At 46.0% G+C, this 21,032-nt stretch overlaps 1 protein-coding gene across 9 annotated transcripts in view; it reads right to left on the reverse strand.

Annotated features, from left to right (window-relative positions):
• LOC114858632 (ankyrin repeat and SAM domain-containing protein 1A-like) overlaps nt 1-21,032 on the reverse strand; it is a 39,979-nt gene that overhangs the window by 7,795 nt on the left and 11,152 nt on the right. For 8 of the 9 annotated variants that reach the window (XM_041071529.2, XM_029156096.3, XM_029156098.3 and 5 more), the window contains 13 exons: nt 16,243-16,539; nt 15,570-15,645; nt 15,373-15,474; nt 15,183-15,266; nt 14,914-15,080; nt 14,649-14,711; nt 14,163-14,292; nt 13,589-13,632; nt 13,071-13,164; nt 9,944-10,437; nt 5,015-5,065; nt 4,208-4,277; nt 2,034-2,146 (listed from right to left, as the gene is read on the reverse strand). In XM_041071529.2, coding sequence (XP_040927463.1) covers nt 2,034-2,146; nt 4,208-4,277; nt 5,015-5,065; nt 9,944-10,437; nt 13,071-13,164; nt 13,589-13,632; nt 14,163-14,292; nt 14,649-14,711; nt 14,914-15,080; nt 15,183-15,266; nt 15,373-15,474; nt 15,570-15,645; nt 16,243-16,539 — 1,785 coding nt within the window. The remainder of the gene's footprint in view (nt 1-2,033; nt 2,147-4,207; nt 4,278-5,014; nt 5,066-9,943; nt 10,438-13,070; nt 13,165-13,588; nt 13,633-14,162; nt 14,293-14,648; nt 14,712-14,913; nt 15,081-15,182; nt 15,267-15,372; nt 15,475-15,569; nt 15,646-16,242; nt 16,540-21,032) is intronic. The other variant, XM_055510193.1, reaches the window with a different exon arrangement.

Consider the following 21,032-nt stretch of genomic DNA (forward strand, 5'->3'; position numbering starts at 1 on the left):
CCAGAGAACAGCCACTGAGGTCCCTCAGGTTTAAAAGGCCTGAATTCAGGCCAGTGATCACTCTGACCGTCTAAAGAACAGCTCATCCAAAGCAACCAGAGTCAGTATGTCCTCCTAAACAGGACTCAGAGGAAACTGTGACTTCCAATACAATAAGAAATGTGCTGTGTAAATGTTTCTGAAATGGGTAAAAGGGAAAAAAAGCATCAGGAGCACGACAGAAAAATTTGCATTAATTTCAATTTATTTCTGGATTCAAGCTTGAAGAAGAATTTGCTGCTAAATTGAGATATTGTTTAACTACAGTATTTATCTCACCTTTGGGTGATTTTGGTCAAAATGAGGCATGGGTTCTATTAAGCCCAGATTCTCCCATCAAATCAAAGCATGACAGTAAATGAGTAACTGTTCTCCAGTCAGCTGATGCTGTCACATCCACCAGGAGCCGTGTTTAGAGCTAGGCGAGATAAGGTTTTGTTTCAACAAGCATTACTTCTATTGATCCTTCTGGGGTGAGGCTGAAGGGTGGACAGAGATCAGAGCAGTCTGCTGGCAGAGTGTCCCCTGTTTAATTAGTGCTATCACTGCACAATGTCTTCAACTGATTCTTAAAGTGTTTTTTTCATGGTTGTTATGCCCAAAAACAGCTAGAACCAAAATGTATGCTTCTGCTGATGTGAAAGAAATGACCACGCTGCAAATTAATCAAACTCAAGTGTCACAATAGCAGCAATAAAGAGCAGACACATCCCAGGACTAAAATCATTTAGCCATGACTCACACTCCAGTGTATCTGCAATAAGTGCAGGTATACTCTAAGTCTGTGTTATGCTTCTTAGATTGTTTCAAACAATCTAGAAACAAAATGTCTGCCTGGTAAAGCTCCCATTGTGCACTGCATGCAACGCATTAAACACAATTAAATTAGTTCAGTTGAGACAGGGTGACACAGAGGGTAATTCTCATTTCCATTGAGAACAAACTGTAATTCTAGAAAGGCCAATTTTTGCTGAAGGAAGGATGGTGTTTTTAAGGTTACAGCTCTTTCTAAATTGCCCAGTGATTTCACAGAGCCAGGTGGTCTGTAAGCAAGGCTTAAAGATAGAAATAATACCAAGCATTTGCTCTGGAAAGATAAAGAAGAGGATCTAGGGATGAGGTAAGAGTGTGAAAGACTAAAAGACAGCAGAACGATTAGAGCCAGAGAGTTAGTTCAGAGGCTTTAATAGACTCAAACATGGATGTTGATGACACCAGCTAAAGGGGAGATTAAGCAGAAAGTAGATTAAAACATATCATTGTGAACTGAAATAAGTGAAACATATGCTGTCACTTGAAAGTATATGAACCCTGCATAACCTGAAACTGAACAAGCCTTAAAGGGAACCAATTATTGATGTGTTAATCTCTGGCAGCATCAGGGACATTAGAGCCAGAGAGATCTGTAGATGTGTGTCATAGCTAAAACTTAAAACCATAAGCTTTTTCATCTCTGATGTGATGGAGGAGACATAACGCCTCTGTCTTTTCCAACAGCCCACTCCCTCTCTACTGTATTACTCTTCACCACTGGAGACAACTCATAGTGGTGCTGCACAGCATGAGCTCTAGAAACCTGTCAGCTTGGCAACGGCATCGCAGTGCTCAGTGAGAGACACGTCTCCATTCTGGGCGGGTGTCAGCCGCTTCAGCTTCACACTGAGCTGGAAACAGAGTGTCTGGGTGATGGAAGTGCAGCATAAGCCTAAAGCCAAAGCTAAAACAAACTCAGTGGATATGGAAACATCAGCAAACAGCTGGCAGAGAGAACAAGGAGAGGTTCCGTCACAGACACCACTACTGGAGGAGGTAATAATGACTCATGAGCCCCCAGATTTAGGGATTTCTGTAATAAAGCTGCTGAAATCAAGTCAAACAAGCTGAAGCCTAATGAACTGTGGTATGAGAGGATAAAAGCACAAACTGCAGGTAAGTAGTGAAAGATGAGAGAAAACTGATAGAACTTCAGACATTAAAGAAGAAAAGGACCTCACCATGTAGTGCAGGTCGTCAAAGCCGCTGGCGACAAGCTTGTTCTCGTACTGAGGCAGCTCCATGCGCTCCAGCCATTCTCCCACGGGCTGGTCCAGCAGTCGGCCCGCGGTACCTGCCGACAGGGGAAAGCGCTTCAGGAGGGAGAAACCCTTCATGCGGTAGCAGCGGCACCCTGACGATGCGGCGTGGCACTGCCACATCGTGCTCGGCCAGCAGAGCCGAGCGCACCAGCCACAGGAAGGCGGAGGAGACAGTGTCCCGTGTCCAGCGGTCGGCGCCCGCACGGCAGCGGGGGCCAAGCACAGGTACCCAAGATGAACAGAGGCACCCCTGATGTCAGGGGTGTAAGGAATAGAAGCCAGGTGACTCCCAGCTAATATCCACAACGCTTTCAGGTCAGATAATCAACTAGGAACAAAGGAACCATTAACAAGACAGTGACTTTACTGTTAGAAACAAAGAAACGCTGCATATTCATTCAGAGGGAAGATCTCAGCTGATTAGAAAGTTCTTGTGAAACTTGTGGAAGGAGCAGAAAACAGTTTACTATCACATGTTCAATGGGCTCAGTTTGAGCCAACACAAACAGCCTAAACTGAAATTCAGCTAAGAAACAGACAAGTGGAGGCTAATATGAGGCTATATTACTCGCACCAGCAGGTTACTGTTAAAACTCCCTTTGCAACTAAAAGTTGACTCCTGATTGAACCTCGTGCACGTGGCGACGCCTGACAACACACAGCAACGACACAACTCTCTCTGTGCTCTCATCATCTATTCAGTCTGCTACAAACCCAACGCTGCTCCTCAGACACCCACCAAATCCGTCCCATTGTTGTCACTCTCCACAAACAGAAATTTGACAAAGGTAAAAAAATATATCCCATTAATGATTCACTGAGCTACTTCAAAAGGTCACTTTAAGCAGTAACTCCTCTGCAGAAACGAACAGACGGACTCCCCTCAGTCTCAGACCATCTGTGACCTACAGTCAGGTCCAGCATAGGCCACTGTCTCTAAAAGCCTCCTGAGGATCGAAGCATCTGACCCCCCTGATGCCGAGGTGTTCCTGCTGTTGTCTTGGCTGCTCACAATGCTGCTGCCTGCAATTCTGCTCCCATCCCTGACTCTCTCCCCTCCCTTAAAGCCTCCCTGTCCTTCCTCCCACCCTCCCCTCCTCTCTCTGAAACACTGCAGGTGGCTGCTCTTTGTCAGTGCGAGCTACTGTTTCTGCAGCTTCTATGTTTCCATCTTTGCCTCTCTCATTCTCATTAGGGCTCCCTCAACCTCTTCCACCATCTTGATGTGAAGAGTAATGTTGAGAGAGGAGGCAAAAAACAATGAAGCTTCTCAAATGTGCATCAAACAGAGTCTTCTCTCCGTTAAGTCCCTTCATGGCCCCTGCTTCATTGAGACAAATCTGGAGGAACACATTCAGACTTATGGACCATGTTCACCCCAGACACCTGGCCTGTCATGAGCTCCTTCACTGTAGTGGTCTCAACTTTCCCCAGGTCTATAAGGCAAAGCACGCTAATCCACTGACAGTACAGTGGTTAATATTTAAGCAGCTCACTCCCGTATAGGGCTTAAAGACATGGGCTCGAAGCAGAAGCTGGAGATTTTCTTAATAAGATCCAGCAGACATAGCTAAATATACACGTTTATGGCTTAGGCAAAGCATAAAGTAAACGGAAGGTGGATGATGGATAACATGAGAGAGGAGAGCTGAAGCGAAGGAGTCGATCGTTCGGGTTACAGCTACAGTCTCCAGGCACCATCTATCAACCCAGATGACAGGCTTTGGAAAAGAATGAGGAAAAACAGAGCAGGAGCAGAATTCCTAACAAAAACATCACGATGGTTGGATAAACGTAAATGCTGTCTCTCAGGCAACCAAAACAATACTTAACCTGGATTGTTTCCATGGCTTTAAAGCACAAAATGATGAGAGAAGGAGGAGGACAGCTGATGCCGACTCCTCTCCCTCCCGAGACCTGACCAACCTATGCTAGTCTTTTGCTCTTTACTATTGTTCACTAAATAGAAACCTTTTGTAGCTTCTATGATGTCTCCTAGTCACTGATTCACTCATAGGACATGAAACATGAATGATAATAAACTAATGTTGTGGTAATGCAGACAAATAAAGACTTTAGAAATCAAACTTTACCTGGTGTAGCATAGTGCTGATTCCTGGAAAAGTCAATGCCAGCGCCAATCAGGGTCATGATCTTCTCAATCTGAGGGCAGGAAGACAAATGTAACAAGCTCAGAAGAACCAGGAGGAGCCGCCACCATTTAGCTTCAACCCCTCACCACAGAAATACCACACACCACCTACACAGTACAGTCCCCCAGAACTGGACCTAAGAGCCACGGTGCCATGTTTGACCTTCTTTATATATCTCCATTATAGCAATAGAACCTATAGAAACTGCTGTAAATGAAAGAGAGAAAAGACCTGAGAAGGAGAGCTACTGTAACTAAAAGTTGCACATTCACTTATATACACTGTACAGTGAGAATGGTCTTCATTCATGAGACCATTGAAGCAGCAGAACACTGAGCTACAGAGTGCAGCTGTGCAAGTTTGTACGGGCAGTCACACCTGCTCAGGGTCTTATTCTGAGAATTAGGCCCTGTTTGATGAAAGTGAGTGAGTGTTGTTACTTCCTGCTTCCATTTTTTTTAAAAGTGATCTGCTGTGTAAATATTTCATAGTGAGCTGGATGGTAATTAGAAGAGAAACGTCAGATGTAGAGAAACAGAGAATCAGACTTAGATGCATCATTCTTCAATTTAAATGCGTCGATATTCGACTGCATAGTTTGCAGTAAGCATCCAGACGATCTAGGGGAAATGAATAATCACTGTGATTATGTCATTCCCAAAACAAACCCATATAACCCTACAAAGAGAATAGAGATTCAAAGCCCCACAAGGACCAGGAGGTAAGTTTTGAAGATGTGCGTCTTACGCTGTCAAAGAACTTAGACCTTCGTTTTGTGCTTGTGGAAGTCGTCTGTGTCTGGTGAGAGAGAATTCAGGAATTTAATTTTCCTTCTTTGTTGAACCCACAGCTGTTATACTGAGCATGTTATACACAAAGACCCTCAACAGACGCTGAAAACACACGTCTTGTGTTTGCATAAACACTCACACAGACGTTTCAGTGAGGAAAAAGAGAAAGGATCATGTTATTTGTTTTGCCATTTGTCTAATGTTACCTCCCCTGTCCTGCACATTGACCAGATGGTAGATTAGTCACACAAGCTCCACAGATAACCCCTATCGATCCTCACCACATGTTCAGTGAAGCAGTCATTAAACAGAAACACTGATGGTGAACTCACACCATCTCTCTCACATCACCTATCTGTTGAGTGGCTTGCTGTATTCAGTGCTATTTATAGTATATGTTTTAGTCTGTTTCCTGACTTTTTTAAAGTTTCTCCCTGTGATTAGCTTCATTTGTGGTTATAATTGTCTAAACCAAAGGGCCTCTGTGAGTCAAAAGCAATCAGAAAGCTGCTGATGAACATGAATGATATTAACCAGTCGTCCTATACAGTATGTAAAATAGCTTGCACACAGAGCTGCTGTGTCTCCCGTGATAACAAGATGAGGCCAGTGCTCTTATCTCATACAGTGCCCTGAGGTCTGTACTGAAGGGAGCAAAATGCTCCCGACAGCGGCATCGCTCCTCGGCGACGACCAGAGCTGTGACGATAAGGAGCGGTGATCTGAGATGGACATTCCAAGGTGATGCTTTTGGCTCTTGCGCATTAGGACACTTACTTTTAAACATTGAAGCAGAGGTTGTAAAATTCTGACCCTTATTTCTGTTTCTGCAGCACGCTCAGGGTGCCTTTCCTCCAGCTGCAGTGCGTAGAACAAAGAAATGACTGGTTGCATTTTAAACACTCACTGCGGCTGAGGTCAGAGTAACAAGCTTTGTGATGTACTCACAATGCAAATATGTCCAGGCTGCAAGAGCAACACACACAGCTCAGTGCATCAGCTTCAATGAGATTTAGAAGCAGCTACTGTAAAAGGCAGGTGTGACATAGTGTTGGGTCTGTGCAAATATCTCCTTTATTGTGGGACAGCCCAGTGAATTCCCTCGAGGTAAAACACAACCACAAGGAGAAAAAGCCTCAGAATCTTATGTTTGAAGACCTAAAAGCCATAATAGAGTAGAGAGAAGGAAATGCGTTGCTTTGTCTTTTTGTGGCTGCAGGATTCAAACAATGCACAGAGCTGAAATGAAGAGTCCTCCAGAGTGTCAGAAGCTCAATATGAGTGATGGACGTACAAGGCAACGAGTCAGAAGTCAGTGGCAGGCTGGAGGTCAACAGCTGGGCACCAAGATGAAGTAACTCCAATTCTCTGCATCTCACTGGAGGCTGGATTTAAGAGCAGCAATTGTGAGACTCTAATAATAACTCAACTGAAGCGCAGGGAGGAAGGTGGAGGAGGAGCTAAAAAGGTCTGGCAGAGCTTTTCAGGGTGAAACAAAGGGTTACAGAGAGAGTGTGTCCAGGCCAGCGGTCTAAAACCGACGAGCTGGCACCAAAACAAGGGCTGGATGATAACTGAGCTACTAAATGCATCAAGGGGACACAAACACAACCCCCAGCTAGAGCAGATGCCAACATCCCAATGGCTCAGTGGGACAAAGCACCCTCAGCAGTCCCATCAACATCCTCCTGAAGCATCCCCAAGGTCACCACTGCTTTTAGTAACGTCCCTTCCTCTCAGCAGCGAGTACAGCGCATGTGTTCTGGGACACGGTGTGAGCTCAGCAGGTCCAAACACAAGGGACCTACCCGCAGCGATGCAGGAGACCACATAGAAGAAAAGCTGCCCTTAAACCCACGAGAAGTTTAAGAACCCGGCAATGCAGAAAAACAACTCTGCACAATAAAACCTTAAATGAGCTTAAAATGCCACCAAGGATTAACTCTTTGAAGTAAACACTCTGAAGTAGGAGAACGAGTAAAGAGGCTCAACCTGCTCTCCCCCAGGTTACTTGCCCTCATAGAGCAAATAAAGCAACAAGCTTCATTCAGTGCATTCTAATGAAACCGAAAAGACAAAGCCCACCGAGATGCTATTCTGCTCTCGTTCAGTTCAGGCAAATTAATTAGCCTGTGAGGAAATCAATACTCACACACGCTGGTTTCATAGCGGCTATTTGATCAGAATCAGAGGGGCTCTGCGTCTCCCTTTCTCCTCTCTCATCTGGTCCAGACTGTGCCCCCCTCGACCGTCATCTCCAGTCTGACCCCAAGGACCAAGACCAGCCTATACTTGCATGCGCTTTACAAAATAGCACACACCAACACACACACACACTGAGATTCTAATATGGAGAGATGCACAAGACTTCATGCCAATCAAATCTCCCCGTGTGAATCCAAAGGACGGGGGGGGGGTATCATATGTGAAGAAAGGGGGGAGCGAGATGTTTTGCGAGATGTGTGTGGGTGCAATTGGACCCGCAGCCCAGAGTAAGATCAGAACAGTAGAGGAATCAGCCTAAGTGGCGCGATAGGAGCCGAAAAGAGAACTAATAAAGGAAAGATACACTGTCATCAAGAGAGTGCAGGCCAAGTTACGCCCAATCAGCCCCACACAGTACTTCACCATTTCCATTTCAAGCAATGCCGACTTATTCTATGAAAGGAAAAGGAGAATGAGGATTGAGGGCATTTGACTCACTATTCAACTGAGAAGAAACGGACTCTGACTTCATTAATATTAAGTGCTGCTCCTAAATTGGACAAAAGAAACAGCCTTTCACAAACAATATCTGCCTTACAAATCTCAGCAGGCAGTTAAGCAACAAGATAAAACCTCAAAGGCCTCTAATAAACATCTCTCTGCTACCGGCTGAACAGCGTCACATCTCGTATGGAGGAGAGTTGGACAAAGACTTTGAAATTATGCAGCAGTTTTCATTAGAGAAAGCTGGATTTTAAGCAGGGCCACTTGCCTTAGAGGCAGCACAGCTTAAGATTTGTAGATCACAGCTTGGGTTTGGACATTTTCAGCTTACACTTCCCATCTTGTGAATGTGAGAGGCGTCGGTTTGGCCGACAGGATGTTCACACACAAACACAGTCAACGCTCAGAAGTTGTGCTTCACTTATGCTCCTGCAGCAGCACTGAAGGTGCTGGCAGGCGAAACAACCATTTTGAAGGTTAGCTGCATTGTTATAATGAAAAAACAATTATGTGGCCAACTGGCCTCTTTAGGATGAATGCAAGAATAAATGAATGAATAAATGAATGAATGAGGGTCTTTGCCAGCAGCAGCTTAAGTCTTTGGAAACCCGGATGAATTTAAAGCAGCCATTCACACATAACATCCACCCGTCAGGGGGATTCAGGCCACTGCTTGACATGCTCCTGCTAGAGAACAGTGGTACCCTCTGTTTCGCCTCCTCCACTGGGGTTCTCTTTTCTTTTACAACAGATCGACTGCCGTGCTCGGCTCCTACCGAAGATAAGGGAGAAGCTCCAGGATGATTACAGGCTGCTGAGGGCAGCAGGGACGAGCAGCACGTAATGTCATGGCAGCCTTGATCCTGTCACGCTCTCAGAGGCTGCATCCCTCAGGTGTGGTTTAAGGAGATGAGGCGTTTGGTTAAAGTGGATAATTAAACTGTACAGTGGCCTGCAGAATGGATGCAGAGCCAAAGTGAAGGACAGTGTTCGCTAACATACGTATACATTGGATTTTCAGTGAGTGTCTCTTTGGCAGACTTTGACGGATCTATAAACTTAAGTTATGTTGTCTGATGTTTCTGAGGTAGATCAAGGTGAAAGCCCGCCTACAGGCCGGAGAAGCATTTCATCTACACACTAGCCTAGTTGTTGTTTACCAGCATGTAGACAGAACACACATGGGGTCTGTTATCAGTCATGCATATTTGTCCTCCACTGCAGCGAGAGTGTACTAGTTAAAAGTCTCCATCCCTGAGCACAGGACTCCAGTGACATCAACGAACATCTGGCAGAGTTTATGGTACCATAAAACTGACTATGCAATAAAGTCACAGTCTGCAGAGTAAGAGGGCTCATTAGAACAAGCTCCACTGAGAAGGCCATAAGCTGTTAATAGCAAGGCAATACTCACATACATAACTCAGCTTCAGAAGCCTTAAACTGTCTAAAAGATCCAAAATGTCAGCTTGCGGTGGTTTGATAATGGCGTTACTGGCCAACAACAAAGACTTTGTATCTTTACCCTAGAGAATCACATCTATAGGCCACGTCTACGTGCCTCCTAGTACTGGTGAGGGATGTGAGATCGTGAAGCAGAGGTGAACGCTGATGACCACCCGCTTCCAAACCACCACAAACAGTCGCCGGCTGACCGACCTCAGAGATAACAGGACTCAAAGCAGCAAGAAGGCAACACGATCCCCCCGACGTGGGGAGAGAGTGAGAGCATGGATGTTATTCGAGCTCATGATTTGCTCCAGATGGTCTGGCGCCATTAATGAAACGTGCAAGTCATATCTCATAGACTACAATAGACTGGTTGTTAAAATGACGCATGTTCTCAGTGACAAATCAGTAATAGATAAACTGGAGAAGAATAGGCTAAAAACGGAGAAGAGAAGCTTAGAGAATCTAATAAATCCTGCCAACAAAAAGAGAATTGTTGGAGGGAAATGACAAAATAGTACAAAGATGGAACCATGATTCTTCTTCATATTTTCTCAATTTCTAAGTTGTGTAATCCTCATCTTCTTGTCCCCTAATCTCTCTGCCTCACAAAAAACATTGATGTGCTGAATGTTGGAAAATGTATTTATTATCATCTGCACTGCTAGTAAAAACAAGAAGACGTAAAGCTCTAAAGATCAGGAGCATGACTGGACCCGACACCTACCTCGTCCCATTCTGAGGTGAAGGATGGGGATTTCTCCAGCCTTTTCTTGTCCGTGCTACAGTTCGACACAGAGCCGCTGCGATTGCCCAGTCCTGCTTCCTCCTCACTAGGGGGTGACACCAGCAAGTCTGAGTCAGACTTGGAGAGGCTGCGCGCCAGCTTCAGGTCCCCAGGAGGACGCATCTTAACAGCAGACATAGCTCCAGCCCCCGACTCCCTGGCCTCCTTGTGCACAGTCGCATAAATCGCCTTTGGATCGCAGTCTGTCAGGATGGCAGCCATGCTGGGGCGGTTGGTCTGTCGTGCAGCTGCCGGTACTTCCTGTTTGACTTTGTTAGATTTGGCCGATTCCGGCTGGCCCTGGCTGGGTGGCTGGACACCAGGGACCCTGAAGGGCTCCTCGCGGCAGTCGAAAACGGGCGAGGATCCGTGTAACAGGCCAGTGAACTGCTCTGGGACACCTGCTGCCTGATCCTGGCTGCGTTGCGTGTTGTCTGCAGGAAAAGAGAAGACATGAACAAAGTCAGCAAAGAAGTGGAGAGGGAGGGCTGGAAAGTGAATTCTGAGAGCAGAAACCACCCACACAAGTCCTGAGACAGATCTGTAATTGTTTCCTACCAGGAGTGACGGAGAGAAAAAGAACAGGGAGCCGGAGGAGATGGAGCAAGGAGAAGGCGTATGTTGGCTGAAGAAATAACAGAATCCCAAACCCAGCCTGCAGCTGTCTGACATCTATCTGCTGCTGGAAGCCAGTCCCTTGAATGACCTCACCTCACACATGCAGACAAACATCCATCTGTTCCCTAAAGTTACACACCAGTACGAGGTCCTGTTATAAGCTGAATAAACTTTAATACAACAACACACTGACCACAGGGACCAGCATGCGCATGCGACTTACTGTAGAATGAAGGAGACGTAAAAACTTACATCAGCTGCCGCCTTCAAAGAAAACAACTCCTTTAACCAGACAGAACAGCAGCAGGTAAACTGTTCGATCCCCTTCTCTAGGCTTCTCTCTTCTACAGTCTCATCAGCTCAGATATACACTTCTGTCATCTTCCTTTACACTGTGAAGTGTCTGTTGTCTGCTGTGTAGCCAGCAGCCCTCTGTGTCTTCTGGTTTCTAATTCTAGACCCGAATGTGGCTCAGGAATGGAAATCTGAATCTCCCCATCCTCCTGCAGCTAGACTCCTGATAATTAGCATTGTGGCACATGGTCAAGGAGTGTGTGTATGTGACAAGGTCAGGGTGTTTGGTGACAGGGAATCAGTGACAGCAGAAGAACAGTACCTGCTGCCTGTTGCAGCCATTTGTTTGTCCTTTGGTCGTGCTATCACTCAGACTGTCTGATCTAAGAGGGAAAACCTCCAAGTAGCACACTATAACATAGTTATATCCTCAGGACATGTGCATGTTAATCTTAGCATTCATCTGACACACACACGCACGCACACGCACGCACACACACACACGCACACACACACACACACACACACACACACACACACACACACACACACACACACACACACACACACACACACACACACACACACACACACACACACACACACACACACACACACACACACACACACACGGTTTTATTAGCATGTCAGGGACCATTTACAGCCAGGGAGTGTTTCAAGCAATATCCTCAACTGTCTGAACCACATAAACATCAAGAAAATGGTAAGTGGGTGTTTGTGTAAGGGGTGAGTGAGTGTACAGTGCACATAGTCAGATTCCCACCCTCTCCTTGGCAGCTAGAGAGCGTCAACGCCCTAGGAGCGCAATAACGTGGCTGAAAACACGCTGACCTCATGGTGCAAAATGTTACTGCAGCTCTAACAGGTCGCTGACTCCACCATGGAGGCGGGATGAGTATTTCAACTGGCACCACTGCGAGCCCATAGCTCACCAATGATGTCATGTTTGCTTTGCAGACACTGCAACACTGTTGTTGGTGCTGGCTGTCACTCAATCTGCTCCGTCCAAAGTGAGTTCAGGATCTGCTCTGCTTTTAATGGAGACATTTCAACTCAAATACATCTGTCTGACTGTTTGACCACAAATTACATCATCAAACACAAAACTAAACTATATGGATGATGAGACGTGGTGCAGGCCCAGCACAAACATCCAGGAAGTAAACAAATACCTTTATTGTTCGTGCTGTTTAATACACATCAGCAGCCATAACAACCAGTGTGTTGTCATAATAACACACACTGAGCTAAAAGGACAAAAACCCTGTATGTAGCTGTGCTATGTTAATACAATCAACTGGAGAGAAATGCTACACTCCTGCTGAGAACAGTAGTGTGTTGGCAACAGATGATAAACATCCTGATAGTGCTGACAAGGCATGTATGGTCCACCTGAAGCAGGGTGTGTGGAGGCCTGGTCCGAGACTGTCCACACAGAGGAATCAGACCTCATCCTGAAAAATGAATCCACAGCTTGGTCAGCTGATGTGGCAAGTAGTTTGAACCTTCTGCTTGTGTAAGGACATACCGTAAACAAATGTTAACGTGACAAAGAAAGAAGGAGGAAGGAATAAGGAGCCTTCTGTGCTGGGAGAGGTGCCCCACATTTCCTCACCCAGCTGACTCACTCACACTCGAGTCTCTTGAGCAGCACATGTTCAACAAACAGAATCCCTCTGTTTAACAACAATTATTCATAATTAAAAATATCTTCAAAGACCTAAAGGTCAAGCTTGTCCCCGCCGCTGATTGCCACATTATTCAGTAAAGCAGAGTCAGATGAATGCCAGCAAATGGATCTGCAACAGCAAGATCCCATTCTGATGGAGACTTGAGTTTCACAGTGGCGGATTTTGACCCTATTGCCAGGGAATGTCAATCAGCTTGCTCCAACAAGCCAGATCCGCTCTGCAGCTTAAGAATGCCAGCCATGCATTCCCTGACGGCGCTAATCCAAGTCAGCCCCTCTCTCCCTGCTAACTCATGCATTTCTCCCATTTCAGTGACAGCTTGCCCTTGTGATTTCCAAGTCTGATGTGCCCTCGTTTATCTACGGTTACCCTCGCTCACGGCCAGAAACAGTTGTTGTTCCTTATTTGGTTACTAAAATATGGGGACAAGTGGTCCGACTGACCTCGGGCTGGCCGTGGGTCCACCCTGCCAGGGGGGTGCAAGGAGTCTTTCATCTTGCCCAGGGCTCTGGGGTCATTAGGGGCAGTAGGTTTTCGCTAAACAGGGAGAAGAAAAGAAACCAGTTTATGTCATAAATTAATATCCAGTTAATATCAAAACTAGATATCCAGTTGAAATAAAGTTCACAAGTAAAGTGGCTAGATCAGCTAATTAAAGCACAGAGTAAATATTTATTGTCTTTAGGCAGCAAAGAACGACAACTAATCCAACAGGAGCATAAAATAATATGTGAGGAAATACTGTGGGCAGAAGCCATAATAAAACTATAAACGCTATATATAAACAAAGCGCTAACTGATGCCCATGTTTGTTGACATACAGAAAGACTTAATTTATGACTGAAGGGCATCAGGTTATATCAGAGCATTATTCCCACTGGCATGATAAAACCTGATGCAGCCATGTGGTCATCATCCCTCTTTTGCACTCTGTTTAAAAAGAATAAAAGGCGGCAGATACCTGAGGTAGAACGCTGTTGGAAGACTGCACAGTGGTATTCTCATCTAACAAAAGAGAAAAACAAGGGTCAGGGCAGAATTTATACTCCTCTCACTCCACTCAGGATCCAATTACTCAACACATCTTCTAAATTACAGACAATATATTCACAGTTCTGACTGTCAAGAGAGACATTATGCTAAAAGAATGTCGAAGTGATGTGTAATAGAATCGTGTATTATGCATGATGCAAGTACCACAGGCTTTGGATTAATCTCCCTGCGTTTAAACAGCACTGGTTTCACCGATGATGAAGCTGTTTTAAAACCATTTCACATTTCTGTCTAACTCCAAGAAGACGACAGACAGACACCCCCTTTTCTAATCATCACTCATAAGCAAGGCAAGATGACATCTTTGATTAAATGCCAACACCTTCAGCTCTGTGACATTTTCCTGTGGTGCTGATAAAGCTGAGTACCTGTAGGCAGGAAGTCTTCAGGGCTTTAAAACATTCCATTAAACCACAATAAGAGACGTCACAATAAGAGTGAAAGCCATGATCGTAAGTTGGATACCTGCATAAAGCAGTTACCTTTGTGAGGCTGGGACTCCTGCCTGGCTGGTGGGACTTTGGTTTGTGCTGTCAGCAACAACTCGTATGTGTGGTCTTCATCCCCCACCGGCTGAACCCGCTCATCAGCGTGGCTGTTCGTATACAGAGCCTGAAGGACAAAAAAGCGACCCAAGCCAGGAGAAGGAACAAGGGTAAACTACTGAACTTGGAATGGGAAATGTTCTGTATGTGGTGAGTCAGAGTGGAGAGCAGACAAACTGTCCGTTCTTTTATTGTCCATTCATGTCTCTCTGATGCTTGGTTCCCACGTTGTGGCCAGATTAATATTTATTACAAAGTCATTAATGTTGCACAATGTTCATGAACAGAACAGAACAATCATGAATGGGGCCTCAGCTAAAAATGCAGCTTATTCAGTGGAGGACTGTTAATTTCCAGGGGCTACTGTGACGCATGTCTGACGTGATGATCTGTGATGCTGCATGGCACCACATTTCACCTCACCTCTGAACTCATCTCCTCTTCATGACCGGGACCAGGATGCAACGAGTGGCCCTGGCGATCTTTCTGTAAATGATAAATATTACAGGATTTCAAGTTCAATGCAAACCTGCAAGAGGCAGGAGATGGATGCGTTTGTGGGAGTCATATGGGGAGAAGCACACTGTCACCCTCTAGTGGTGGATCTGCATGTCATCAGCTATAAAATACAGTTTGTGCGCACGCGTGCATGCATGCGAATGGGTTTAAGGTTTAGGCTGGTGCTGACCTTTCCAGCTTCACTATCTGGCCGTCCAGAGTCTCTGTCGGAGGACTTGCCGCTGGTCAGGCTATCCAGAGAGTGGCAGGAGGTGGCTTCAAACAAAGCCTCGTAGGGACTCTCCTCCTCAGGCCCTGGGGCCATCCCCGAGATCAGCTCATTTACTTTACCCAGATCTGCTACGACACAGGTCAAAGCACAGGCAAACAGAGAAACAATAGTGAATATGAACATCAGATATGCTGCCACAGAACAAATATTGAGCTGACTGATCTGACCCTTTTTCTGTGGGATAGGACTCTCCTGAGGCGGAGGGATGGGTGGAGGGGGAAGCTTAATGTCATGTTTACCGCTCAAGTGACCTGCAACAGGCAACAGGTGATTGTTACACAGCTGGTGGATGCGAAAATATCGAAAAAAAAAAAAAGAAAATCGAAAACAATGGCTCCCACCACATTCCACTGTTACCTAAGATAAGAGCAGCTATCTCCCTGCTCTTCTGAGAGGGCATGTCCTTGACGATGTCCAGAGCTGTTAACCCCTTCCGATCGAGGATGTTCACATCGATACCTGAGGAGCAGACGGGACAGAGAACAGCCAGGGTTACGTGTGGGTTTTCCTAATTAAGCGTATGTGCAGTAGTGGTAGATGCGGACGAGTCTGACCTGCACTGAGGAGCTTCTGCACTACGTCTGTCTTCCCAAACAAGGCGGCTTCATGAAGGGCGCTGCCTTTCTCGGTCTGAAGACACAAAACGATGACAAACCCTGATATTGGACCTGGATATGATTATCATGAAAGTAAAGATACTTCCTCCTGGAGATGCCAGGTGGATCAGACTTTGCAGCATTTTAGTAAGGTATGCCAACTGCCAGATTCATGCACATAACTCTGTTAGTCTTAGTGCTGTCTGTACAGTTAAGTAAGTCTGTTTCTCCAATGACTATTATGTGATTGAGGAATGAAGGCAGACCATTTTGTAGCTCACAGGGCCAGGTTAATTGAAACCTGCAGGATGTAAGGCCTGAGGGTCAATGGATAGTCGCCACACGCTTAATCCAGAGCAAAGGAGGGCACAGAAAAGGGAGAGGTATCTCCAAACAGATGGATGGCACTGCTTGGTCGACAGTCAGAGCCACAGGAGCCACCAGAGGGAGCAGGGCGGCCCAGTTCCTGACAGCTTAAGACTTTTAAAATTAATCTTCTAGCTTTGGTAGGAAGTGGTAAAAGGAAGTGCTGCATGAACAGATTAAGTTACCCAAGAAGATTTTGGTCATCACTGTGCATATAGAAACACTTGCAAACAGAAACTTTTAGGCACGCGCACGCACCACCCACCTCGTAATTAATGTCCATGCCGGCGTCCAGCAGCACCTCCACCACAGGCAGGTGTCCGTTCCGAGAGGCCAGGTGCAGCGGGGTGTGCTGCTTGGTGTTGCAGCTGAGCAGGTTAGGATGAGCGCTGAGCAGCAGCTTGACCACCTCCAGGCGGCCGTACAGAGCTGCCAGGTCCAGCGGAGTCTCAAACTTGTTGTTCCTCATGGTGGGGTCTGTCAGTTCCTCCAGTAGCAGCCGCACCACCTGGAAGTGGCCGTACTGAGCCGCACAGTGCAGAGGCGTCTCGTTGTCATTGTTCTGCCGGGGGGGGGGGGGGCAAAGAAACACGTGAGAAGCAAGAAAAAAATGACAGCAAACATAACACAATACTGACACAATGCAAAAGAAGACAGAGGGGGCTTGAATTGTGGTAATGAGGAATATGCGAATAAGTAAATGCTCTGCCACGTGAAGAAGACAGAGAAGCACCAACTAGGTTGGAAGGAGTGGGCCTGGGTGAAGAACCAACAGACATGCGTGGATGAATGGCAGCTGGCAGAGGGACAGACACCCAGGCCAGAGGAGTGTTAGCAGAGACATGGCAAAGGTACCATGTATATAAATAAAACGACAAACATCATCATTAGTTTAGTCTTATATTTTCCCAAGGCAAGTTCTAATGAAATATAAATTCCAGCCCAACCTGAAATCAAAATATATCCAAAAGCAGCAACTCCTAAGTAAAACAGTTATTAATGAATGTGTCCATCAACAATTCTATTGTTTCACTAATTGTTTAGTGCTAGAAAACACAACTACAGAAAGAGCTGCTAATGAACCCTGCAGCATTAATATAAAGCCAGTATTTCTGTATAATCTTGTTTGCTGTTGATGTTTGCGACCATGAACAGCCAGAAGGGGGCAGACCCTGCTGTTCCATGTCTGAACAGAGACAAAGGCGTGGGAATATGCTCTGACCTATTCACACCCCGAAAATAAAAATAACAAACAAAGCCTGTAGAACCACAGCGCAGCTCCTCCGCTCCGTTAGGAAATGGAGTGAGACTGGGTGTGTCAGAAACAGCCTGCTACTGTGGAACCCCATGTTTGGAGACAGTCACTCCAGACACAATGAGCCGCCTACAAAGGCCTGACAGCTGCTGTGAGAAGCCCACAGACAGACACCATACCAGGTTGGGCGAGTCCCGCAGGAACCGGCCAGTGGAGCTACTGAAGGCCGGGGACAGGTGTCAGAACCCTTCACCGATGCCGGCGCCAGATGGGATCTGCAGGTAGTATGACTCCTTTATTGTTGGACAGAGTCAGGAAGGAGGGAGAGTTTGACACTATTGTGGAAGGCTGGCATCACAGGTCACCTCTTGTACAGAGAGCACAGAGGTGGCGCTTACAGACACAAAACGACACCTGCCTGTCGGAGCGGGCTCAGAGCCTGGCTGAGGAAAAAAAAACACTTAGCTGAACAAAACAAAACTTCCTGTTTTCCAATTACATTTGGGATTTGAATAGTGCCCCCCGTATGTGTACACACTTAGAGGGACAAGCTGAAATGAGCCTGCTGTTTTAATCTGTCACGCACCACCAAGCATTTAGCAGCTTTTTCTTTTTTTTTTTTTTTGAGTGTTTGCACGACTTGAGCAGGCAAACATTCATGCTGTGATTACATCAGCATGATTCATTTGCTCAAATATGCAGGTCTGCTGCCTCAGTAGTAATCTATGTAAATCTAACATGCAAACTAAATTACCATTAAGCATCAAAACATCTAAAGTCAGTGCATGACTGAAACTATTTGTTCTAAATATACACAAACTGGGCTTGTGATTGTCGCTGCCGCGGTGGTAGTCCGGGTCCAAAGCTGTGTGTCAGCTGGCATCTGATCTCATCAAACACAGCTGACCAACCACTTAATTCACAGCTAAGAAACAAGACACACTATGACATCAAGCCCAGCTGCTTTGATGCAGACGGAGCTAAACATCTAAACTGTGGCCTCCACTGCAGGGCTGCTCTGGAGACGCTTGTGCCAGTATGACCCAAAACTCAGTCAAACACTCCCATAAAACCAGACAAAATGAGCCCAATTCAAGCAATAAAAAGATCTGTGCAGAAATAGAAAATAATTGTGTTAAAAATCTGTGTTTAGCCAAATTGTGTGACGACCTCTGGCAGTAAACAGCGTTTATCAGCCAGGCCCGTCGGCACAGAGGGATTTGAGCTACAAAAGAGCTTCTACTCTCAAAAACAAAAAACACAAAACACACACACACACACACACACACACACACACACACACACACACACACACACACACACACACACACACACACACACACACACACACACACACACACACACACACACACACACACACACACACACACTCATTAAAGCGATTAAAACGGAACCAGAATAACATAAAGGGAACTAAGCGATGCAGCCTCTGCTTTTTGAAAGTACTTGCAGCAGACTGGCAGCCCTGGTGCAGCTCTGACACTAAATTAATGAAGTATTGTCAGTGCAGCACTTGCGTATTCATAAACGACGAGGGCTTAGTTCCAGCAGGAAAGCTCCGTCCATGAAGAGCAGCCTCATCTTCAGCGTACCACGTCACATGAGCAGTCAGACAATCACACACTAACAGAGCATTAACTAGAAGTGCTATGAAGGAGATTAACATTCATATGGCACAGTCAAGACTTCCTGGACAGTATGTTTTTTATGAAAATTCCATCTGTACAGACAGCACTAAGACCTCATCCTGATTTAGTGCATGTCAGACAAGAGGAGATTAGCATTTGATTGATAAACTACCAACCAGGAACATGTGGAGATTATACTGTCATGTTCCAGCTGCAGAACTGAAGGAGAAGCGCGATGTTATGATTCCCACAACCTGGGGCTTGGGGATGTTAACCGGGTTTGACTAGCGACCTCTGTCACGTGACGCGCCGGCTGGCAGCGGTTACATCACCGCGACCCCTGGTATTGGTAGTAGTAGTGGTGGGTGGTGGAGGAGGGGTGGGCGAGCAGCTGTTGCGGCTAGTGTGCCAAAGGGCTGCCCGTGCTGGGCGTCCGCTGTCACATTCTGTGTGTTCATACAGATCAGGCCTCTTTCTTACTAAACACAGGCTTTTACACACATTATTCATTATGACTGATATACAAACGCTACAGACTGTATGTTTTATTTCGACATTAGAACATGGTCAGACAACAACAAGGTCATAGGTCACCAACATAGTGGATTTATGGTTGTGAGTCTCAGAAGCCATTGGTGTCAATTTAAATCAGGATTAGTTTGGGCTAGATAAAAGGATCTAATCAGCCTGTCCTACAGATTAGCTTTAATATATTCTGATGTTTATGCTTCTCTGTGTATAACAAAAGAAAGCATTCTGTCTAAATTTCTCAATCCCTCCATGAGAGAAATGCTGAGTACAACAGAGTTTTAGTTTGAAACAATCACACACTCCAGAATAAAGAGGCCCAGCAGTCCTGTAATGAAATGAATGTCTCACTGGCTTCCTGCCAGAGCTTGTAATTCTCTGCACAGTCAACTTTTTCCTCCCTTTTACAAGAAAGACTCTTTTTCCCCCTCAGACTGCGCTTGATTTAATAGGACGCACCTTCCACAAACAGCTGCGTAATCTACAAATCTTAAGGTGATAACATCTGTGCTTGGAATCCCAGCTAACAGATAAGACACGGCCTAAAGTCCTAAATTGTGAATGTGAATGTGTGACAATGGGGAACTCATTGATCACCCTGTTGAACAGCATTGTGCCCCCTGGAAGGCTGCTTAAACGTGGCTCAACCGGTTCTGACTGACGAGGAGTCTGGGAGGAGAAGCAAATGGCGGGAGATGGGGGGGGGGGGTCTGTGATGGAGGAGCTGGACGCTGAAGTGGCAGACAGAGGGGATAAATGAATGAGCTGGCAGACAGCGAGCTCCGTGCCCCCAGGAAGTGCTCTACTTGATAATGAGGTGACCAAGTGTGTGGAGAGGACTTCACTGAGCTAGATGGATCCACATCCAGTCTAAACACAAGACTGTAATCATCAAAAGTCCAAGCATAAATTAATTGTTTCCTACATTAAATCTGTTTTTAAATGTAAGTGGTTCTGATTCCATCTGTTCTAATGTATGCATTTGAGTCGGTTTAGGTTTTGTGGCTTAATAATTCATTTCCTATGATGTGTAGCTCCAGAGGCGATGACATGTTCCAACAGTTTGTCCAGGTCACATCCTCTTGTGGCTGGTGGTGCTGAAGCTTTGGGAAGCACCGTCAAAGTGACCAACCTGACAGGCCCCTCGGTGAGAGGCCGCATGGATGAACTGAATACATATTACTCTTTGAGTCTTCCTGGAGCCAGTACATCCTGGCCCCCCTCTAAAGCCTCATCGCACACCTTTCATGTCTATCTACCTCACTCTCCACTGGTTCACTTGCTGCCACTGTACAACCACTAAGCCTTGACACTGTTACTATGACAACGTCCCACCTGTTCCTTTCCTCAGCAAGCAAACTCACACGTGAGCAGGGGGAGGAGGAGAGGAAGAGGATGGGCAGATACACCCATTTAAGCAGTCGCGCGTACAAACGGCCACGGAATTCTGGCTTTGATGCTGATGTAAAGAGACGGTTACACTGAAATCCTTCCAGCCTCGTCCTCCTCACGGCATGACTCTCAGTGGTCCAGGACTGTAATAGGACAAGAAGCAGGAAGCTCCCTGCCCAGTCAGTCACATGACACCATCAACCATGACGACGATGCTGCATCCATGGTTCT

Source organism: Betta splendens, chromosome 7, assembly GCF_900634795.4.
Source record: "Betta splendens chromosome 7, fBetSpl5.4, whole genome shotgun sequence".
Taxonomy (NCBI): Eukaryota; Metazoa; Chordata; class Actinopteri; order Anabantiformes; family Osphronemidae; genus Betta; species Betta splendens.